The 9,164-nt window shown below is 36.2% G+C and overlaps 1 protein-coding gene across 1 annotated transcript; it reads right to left on the bottom strand.

The window, feature by feature from the left end:
* Window positions 1–4,902: 4,902 nt before the first annotated feature.
* LOC110868639 lies at window positions 4,903–6,058 on the bottom strand. Its single transcript, XM_022117867.2, has one exon. It carries the CDS (start codon window positions 5,913–5,915, stop codon window positions 5,091–5,093), a length of 825 nt encoding a protein of 274 aa, XP_021973559.1. The 5' UTR covers window positions 5,916–6,058; the 3' UTR covers window positions 4,903–5,090.
* Window positions 6,059–9,164: the final 3,106 nt, after the last annotated feature.

The following is a 9,164-nucleotide window of genomic DNA, read 5'->3' as shown; positions in this document are numbered from 1 at the left end:
TATCTTTATTAAAATCTGTTATAGATGATTTATGTCGGTAAACCCTTTCGCACAAAATTTTCATCACCAATTTGTTGCAAATTTTCGACGAAATGTATGGTCTCAAAATAACCATGGTATAGAACATGTTGCAAATTCATGGCCTTCTTTGTTTTTCAGAGTTATATATGGAATAGTAATAAATACTTCCAAGTGGATCTAAAAATGTGGAGAACTACTAAAAAGGAAAAAGATGTCATTTTTAAGAGACGCGGTTAAGAGAAACTTTATGGTTACAATCGAGAGTTGGTTGGATGTTCTGAATGACGTTGTAGGTTTTCGATTCGATCAATGGGAGAAGATTATGTTCAATTTCAGGTCCCTTGTTTTGTTTCAATCGAGTCTTTCACGTGTATCATGAGCGTTCACTTGTAGGTTTTGTTGTTTTCCCTTGCGTCTGTAGTGGGGTCGATTTCTATTAGGTTTGTGGTTCGGGATCGTATTGTTGTTTTTATCTAGGTTCTTGCTAGTCGAGTTTCCATTCTTTAATAGGTTTTTGGTCGTTCTAAATTAAGAACATGTCAATAAGTTCGTGACAGTTTAATCCATCCCAAAATGTCTTTAGTTTAGTAGTAACTTGATTTCGAGTTTGAGTATAAAGGTAAACTCTAGCATTAAGTCATGAATAATCATCATTACTTTAACAAACACTATTAGGGTGGATTGAAACCGGACAAATGGGTGGTGGTAGATGAAGCACCCGGGCAATGTGGTACACGAAAAGGATGCATGGTTTTCATCTTTTGGCTACTTTGCTTGGAAATAACTTTGATCCTCTAGGTGACTTTCTTAAGCAAAGCTCATTACTAGTGAATTGTGGGACCATCAACTATCAATATCAAAACTCAAAAGTAATTCATATTAAGAAAGCTTCCACTTCATTTATAAACACACATGTGTGTCTATAAATATAATATAACAATAACAATAAAATAAAATATATAATATAACAATCACATAGGCTTTGAAGTCTAAGATCAAGATTTGATATAGTCAATCCATTTAATCAAGATATTTTGCCAAATTTTAAAACCAATAACAGATTGTGATATAACACGAACATCAAATCATACATGTAGCGTGTAAAATATTTCGTTTGAGGTATAAATCGGCCCCCTTCTATTAATAGCTTGATCTTAAGTCAAACGCAGGTCGGGTGGATGCTTCCGACTCATCCTTTCCCTATCGTAGGTATAGATTGTAGGATTAACAAGTGAGCGATGACATAAAATCGTAATAATCATGGATATCAATACAAATGATTTAAGGATTTTCTATAAAAACCTAAAAATATCATGTGTTCACATTCATATATCAATATGGTCTAATAATTGTTGTAATGGAAATAAATAATTGATAAAGTTTGAAATAATTAGCTAATATTATTTTTAATAAAATTAAAAAATGTAGGTGGAAGAGGATGATGTGTAAACGCATGAGATGTGTGACAAGTAAACTACCAAACTTGGTGCTAGTCTTGCCCTTTTCATGATCCTTTCACCCCCTTGAATCTTCTGATTTATACTTTTGTTTTCTTAAGGCACGCGTCTTTAAATTATATTTCAGTAAACAATATTCATGAGTTCATCCTATGTACGCTTGACTCGTCTTTTAGGGCTTTTAGATGTAATATTCATACTATATGTATTATAAATGCTCTAGCAACGACATAAAATACTTATTTAGAAATTCACTTTTTTACTTTTACATTAAAAAAAAACCCCTACACATCCATCGCTATAAATAACACATCAGTCTTTATAAAAGACATGGAGCTTTAAAATCACTAAAATTGACTACATTTTTATGTAGCTTAGAAAATATATCTTTAATAAGCTAAATGAAAATATATTACGTTAATTGATGGTTTATGGAAGTTGGCTTGATAATTATATGTCATAAAAAAATCAAAGTTATTATCCTTTACATCAAGTGTTCACCAAATTGCATAGTCTAGATCAAACCTAGAATCTGCTTTTAGTCGGTGAGTCGTTATTCTTCAATTTTAGTAGCCATTGTAACCCGTCTAATCTCAGGGTAACCGTCTTCTGCTCTAGAGACCTTACCTAGTCTAGGGGTGTGCAGAGTCAATTAAATGTGGTTCGTTTAATCCGTCGGTTATGATTGATTTCGGTTAAATCCAGTTAATTGTCCAATGTATTTTTTATTATTTGTTCCAACTACAAATGGTTGATAATAGTGTTCTAAGCTCAGTTGTTGTTTTTTTTTTTTTTTTTTTTTTTGTCAATTAGGAATTATGCATCACTGGTCCTATGGTAACCATGAAGAAATTAATGAAGATATTATTCTCGAAAACCCAAAGATCTTTTTGTATAGAAACTTTTTACAAGCAAACTAGACAAAAAATAATAATCAAACTTTACACTTTTTCCAAATTAACAACCACTTCAAATAGAAACTTATTTACGTTATAAAAGCTAGAAAATCACAAAAATACTAGCTTCGGTTCAGTTCGGTTAACGAAGACACATTAATCGTAACCACAACCGAATGATCGGTTAATCAAATTCACTTAACCATAACTAATAATTTTATAGTTTATGGTTAATTTCAGTTGACGGTTCAATTTTCAATTATGGTTCAGTTTTGCTCACCCTTACCAATTTATATATTATTAAAGAGAAAGGTCAGTGGAGACCTTTCTCTTTTAACCCTCAAGCTTTGACCTTTTCATTTCTTTAAGGCCATTACACTTTCAAGTTTTTTCCACTTTACACCCTTAATTTTTTAACATGAAACACTATTAACCCTTATCTTTAAGTAAGTTGCACATTCACTTCTAACTTTCAGTAATTGACAACTTTGACCTTCTTAACCTTTTCTACTTAATAACTTGACACCTCCTTTGGTTTAAATGACTTTTACGACTTTACATCGCAACGTGGACAAATTATTATACTTTTTTTTATCTATGTTATACTTATTTTGTTTACGTTCGTAAACTGTATTTGAAAGCAAATCGGGTCAAATATACTACGTTTTCATTCAATGGCGATGTAATTTTTTTAAGTAAAGACAGGGGCGGTTCTTAGAAGGCCACTGGCAGGGTCACGGCCCGGGCAAGTTTTTCGGCCGTAGTGCTAATTTTCCACATTTCGATCGAAATTTTTTATATATACTATGTTTGGCCCCCGCTTGCCCGGGTTTTTTTAAGTGCCCGTGTCTTTCGGCCCTGGCACATTCAACGGGCAAGATCCGCCACTGAGTAAAGAGTCAGGTCAAATATACAGTATAAATACGAGTTACTTTAACTTTCGGCGCCGCCGCAACGCGCGACGGGTTAAAATCATAGTAACTATGATTTATCAAAATGCATAACTACTTAATTTCTGCTCTACAACTTACTTTTATGTTTATCAACGACTTTCTTTAAACTCGTAGTAGGTACTATGACAATGTATTAAAAACTTTGTGTTTATCAATAATATAAATAAAATACCAAATAAAATTTATTAAAATTAAATGTAAATTACAAGAGAAGAAAATGGCAGTAAAGATCCCGGAAAATGGCATGAACATCCGTTTTCCAGCTGGCTTCTACACGGAAGAGGACATACTATTTACATACAAAAAGAGTTTAATGATTTTCTTTTTTTACCAACAAATATTAAATTGATGACAATGAAAAAGAGTTTAATGATTTTCCCTTTTTTACCAACAAATATTAAATTGATGACAATGAATTTATGATGAAATTAATTATATATTGATGCTTAAGCTAGTGATAAAAGCTATTAAACAATGATAAATAGTTGGTGAAACATAAACTTCGAAAATAACATTTTAATTTACATTATACCACTATTTAATGGACTGTTTATGTAATCCCTTACGTACACATTTACTAGTTTTAAATTCTGTTTATATATTAGTGTAACTAATTTGATTATTTAAATTGAGTACTCCTCAACCACTTTTCTATTTTATTTGATAGGCCTAAATGCACCATAAATAACACCGCAATTTCCCCAAAAACTAGGAAATGATATTGTATTTATATTTTTTTTAATGGTTAATACACACTCTAAAATCTTGCTTCTAAATATACACATTTTGTTCACCGTACTCGACTTTGTGAGGAGGAACAACTTTCCAGCGTACATTGATATCATTAGATTAGTTACAAGTCATTCGGTAGAAATTGTACTTGTAGAAATCTGCTCTTAGAAGCTTTTATATTAGAACTCAGAGAAATTTTTGTGTTAGAATGAAAATACTCGTAAGGTACGAGTATCATTTAGAAAAACAAAATACAAACTAAATATTTTGGGGAAAAACAATTCACATAGCCAAACCAAATCGCTTAATCCAGTTTAGCTAGTTTGCTAATCCAACCAGTTTGGTTTGCTGTTTTCAAAACCATAGTTATTGCCTTATTGGTCTCATCTAGAATATCTTAGAAAGCCGAACCCTAAACACCCCTACATAGAATTGGTTTATTGTTTTCAAAAACCATAGTTAGTTGTCTCATCCACAATTTCTAACAAAACCACACCCTAAACTCGCTTACATAAAATTCCAAGTTTGTATTCCTCTTTGAAAACCAACCATTACTATATTTTTATCTACATATCTTGTCATTTGTTTTGTTTCGTAAATAGTATCCGAAATAGGTATACACTCACGAATTCAAAAGATTTCAGTAGTGGATGTCAAAACATGTCATATTCATCAAAACAACATAAAAACTACCTTAAATTTATAAAAACCTAATCTTCAAACACTGTATCCTTCCTCCAAAAACTCATACTTCTATAGATTTCAAAAAAAAAAAAAAAAAGTTTTCTAATTTGCTAAAAAAAACTTAAAATTGTGTTAGTTATCATTTTAAACCCTTAATCATAATAATTAAAACTTAAATTATTTTCATTTATCATTTATATATTTACAAATTTATTAATCAGAATAATCCAATCATCCATGCCTTACAACACTAGATAAAATAGCAACACCAAAATTGTGATTCATCAAGACGCGCATAAACCTTGTTACGACTTCTCCTTCCTCTAAATAAGGTTCAGTCGAATTCTCTACGCTTTCTTCCCATTACCATTGCTGAAAAACCCTACCAATCCTTGCCTGTACGGCAAATACGACCTCCTCTTAACACCTTCACGTTTCGCTCGTTGCTGCACATAAAAAACCTCATGAACCGACGGAGACGATGGTTTTAACTTTCCGGCAGTCACCAAACCTTCACCGGAACTCAATTTCCGTTTCGGCGTCTCAACTTTCTTCTGAGCAAACATCACCATCGGCTCCTTACCTTCACTATTACTCCGCCGTAGAAAATCTCTTATCCTCCACCGTCTCGATCCGGATCCGGATCCTGCTCCGGATCCGGTAGATCTACTTTTTTTACATTTACTTAACGGAGATGCTCCGGCGTCGTTTTTATTCCTCCACACACAAAACACCGCCTGAGCATCACTTTCCGATTCGTCTTCCGACGAAGAAGAACAACCGGATTGTTCTCGCTCGGTGATAAACAGCTTACGCAACGACGTCGTCGTAAGGTCAATTTCTTCTTCTGCAAGTTTTGTTTTCCTGTTTTCACAGTCTTCATCAATCAACAACAGATCACGGTTAAAAAGAGGAAAAACTGAACGGCCGGTAGAAATAGAATCGATGTTATCGACATCTTCCGGTGAGAATTCATCGTCTCCGATGACTAACGAGAACTCGAATTCGTCGTCATCGTGAAATCGATTTGCCTGTTGTTGTTGTTGTTGTAACAACTGACGGCTGATTCTACCGGCGGCAACGGCGGTAGCGGATGGTTGAGTATCGGAGGAATAGCAGCTGAAGCTAGGGCAGAACCCTAGGTCTTCGAGTTGTTGTTGTTGTTGATTCATTTTGAATTGTGAAGTGAAAAGCAGGTGAATGAATATTATGAATGAAGGATTTGGTAGCAGGGGAATATATAGGGGGGAGGCGCGTGAGGGTTGTGCTAGAAACAAATTCTCTATTGCACTTTCTTCGGCTTCAAATGGTGTTGTTTGTATTATAAAATGTTTGTATAATGATTTGATAAAATAAAATATTCGATTATTTTGTATTTTTATTCATCAAGTTGTTGTTTTATTATGAAAAAAAATATAGTTTATAGTTTATTCATTGTACATGTAATATGTATGAAAAATTATAGTATCATGCTAATTACACACGGCCAAAATAATTTTCACACCCCTAAGCGCCGCGCTATGGCCAAAGCGGGGCGCTTAGGGCGACAAAAGTTGATACGAGGTTTCGACTGACTGACTGACAGACTGACAGACATAAAGGTGATACGAGGTTTCAGTCGCCCCGTGAACCCTAAGCGCCGCGCTTTGGCCATAGCGCGGCGCTTCGACCCCAAATGCTGCCTTTAAATCCCTGGCCAGACTCGACATTCATAATTCGGATTGTTTTTTGTCGATCTTCTTTGCTCTATTAGTTACATTTTTTGAAAAAACGATGTCGTGGTTCAGTAACTATCTTTTCGGTCAATATTCTGACGAGTCAGTTGTTCCTGATTCTTACGAGGGGACCGCTATTTCTGACTCGTTTGAGAAACCGGTGTCGTCCAACTTGAGGGAGACAGAGGTTGTATCTGGCATTCGTTATCGTGATAACACGGTGCAGCTGGATTTGAATACCCCTGTGGAGGACCCTTACGCACAACAAGGTTATTCGAATTTCGGTTACGGTGGCGACTATAGCTTTGTACAGCATGAGTGTTATCCAAACGACAGTTACGGTTGTCAACAAGGCTTACAAGGTTATTCGAATTTCGGTTACGGTGGCGAGCAAAGCTTTGTACAGCAGGAGTGTTATCCAAACCAGAGTTACGATTGTGAACAAAGCTTTGAACATCAAGTCTATTCGAACCTCGGTGACGATAGTGAGCCGGAGGATGTGTCTGTTGACGAGGAAGGTTGTTACCCGGTTACATTTTCGTTTGATACAACGCAGACCTTTTCGTCACGTAAAGAGTTGGTGCGTTGGGTACAAGACACGGCAAAAGACAATGGTTACCTCATTGTGACTAAGAGGTCGAATAAAAGAGGAGAGAATTACAAGATTTGGTTTCAATGTACTTTTGGTAGGGAGCATAAGAGTGTAGCTACACAGAGGAAAACGGGTAGCAAGAAAATAGGCTACCCGTTCGAGATGATCGGGTTTTCGGAATCATCCGGAAGTGTTTGGAGGATCGAGGTGACGAAGGCGAAGCATAACCACACTCCTATTGAAAATTTCGAGGGTCACGCGTATGCGAGAAGGCTTTCTTCGGAGGACAAAAAACTGGTTAAGGAGTTGGCAGAGCAAGATATTCCCAACCAAAGTATCTGGCGAACGCTGACAAAAAACAATCCGGCTAGAAAGCTTATTCCGAAAGATATACACAACGCTGTTCAGAAGATCAACGCCGAAAAAAATGTCGGTAAGTCTCCGATGCAAAAACTTGAAAACATTCTTATCGAAAAAAATTACACTTATTACATGCGCACGAATGAGATATCGAACGAAGTTGAAGACGTCTTCTTTGTTCACGAAAAATCATTCACTATGTGGTGTGCCTTCCCGCATGTGCTAATGATTGACGCCACATACAAAACGAACATGTACAACCTGCCATTTGTTCAGGTCGTAGGCATGACGTCGACAAACAAATCGTTTACGGCTGCTTGTGCGGTAATTTCCGCTGAGAAGTCAGGGAACTACCTATGGGTGTTGCAGAGGATCAAGTCTATGCTGGCAGGATGTATGGAACCGCGCGTGATTTTAACAGACAGGGATTTTGCGCTAATGAACGCGCGTGAACAAGTTTTTCCAAAAGCGCATAAGTATCTTTGTCGGTTCCATATTCAACAAAATATTAATAAGAACAGCAAGAAGGAATTCTCTGACAAGGAGTGGAAAGAATTCGTACGTACATTTTGGACATTGTGCGAGTCTACGACCGAGGAAATATACAGGTATAACTTGGAAAACCTTGAAGCACAGCTGAAAGAAGCTGACCGTGAACGTGAGTATTTCTTACATAATTATGTTCAAATTTTATATAATAACAAAAACTGACTATTTACGTTTTTTAATTTTAGAGGTTTTTGATTATTTGAAGAAATCCTGGTTGGATCCGTACCGTGAAAAGTTTGTATCTTGCTAGATTAACCAAACTATCAACTTTCACCAGACTATGACCAACAGGGTTGAGAGCATGCATGCAACATTAAAAAGTTACTTTCCAAGTCATCGCAACACACTGGATAAACTTGTACTGTATGTTGATCATGTTGTTGATAAACAATACGCCGAGATTAGAAGTAGCTTTGGAACAAGCCTCCGAAAAGTGATGACGCACCACAAGAATCAGCCCATGCTTGCATATATTCTCAGAAAGGTTTCAATATATGCGATTGAGATTTTGAGTATGGAACTAAAACGTAAGGAAGACGGGTTGAGAGCCTACGGTGCAAGCTGTGGTTGCCAACTTTTTACCAGCTGTGGTTTGCCATGTGCCTGTCGTTTGGAAAAGTTGGAAAATAAAGGTAATTAATATTTTTGACATTTCTCGTTATGATTTTGCCACCTAATTTGTTTTCATCCACAGGTCAGCAAATCCGGATCACACACATAGACGTGTTTTGGAAGAAGCTTGACTTCAAGCCTGCAAGGAATAACATAGAGGATATCGATGTAGACGCGGAATTTGAAAAATTGAAAAAACAGATCGATCCAACACCCCCTCAAGTGAAAAGGAGCTTCTTTGAAAAGTTTCAGCAAATCCTCAATCCAGGGAACAGTAACAAAAAACCTCCTGCTGTTCTGAAGAAAACTCGTGGTCGCCCAACATTGAAAACGCAGGAAGAAAGAAATGTTGAAACCGCTAGACAAAGCTCTTACATTCCGTCAGAAGAAACTTGGGTCGATGCCTCAGACGATCTTCCCCGTCACAGCTCGTACATATCAGCCGAAGATTCTAGAAGAGAAAAGAATACCAAACCGCTCAACCTACACCCTGATTTCCCGAATATCAAGCTCGGTCCTAAGACGGATATAGCGATCCGCAACTACGCATCTCAGATTCCCAAAGTGATCCATCCATACATCGTTAGAATAAA

Source organism: Helianthus annuus, chromosome 7 (assembly GCF_002127325.2).
Source record: "Helianthus annuus cultivar XRQ/B chromosome 7, HanXRQr2.0-SUNRISE, whole genome shotgun sequence".
Taxonomy (NCBI): domain Eukaryota; kingdom Viridiplantae; phylum Streptophyta; class Magnoliopsida; order Asterales; family Asteraceae; genus Helianthus; species Helianthus annuus.
Note: the sequence above shows the minus strand (reverse complement) of the source record. Positions and strands in the feature narration are given on the sequence as shown.

Bases quoted from the DNA above. Each gene is read 5' to 3' on its own strand.
- LOC110868639 (XM_022117867.2), bottom strand. From the start codon at position 5,915: ATGAATCAACAACAACAACAACTCGAAGACCTAGGGTTCTGCCCTAGC.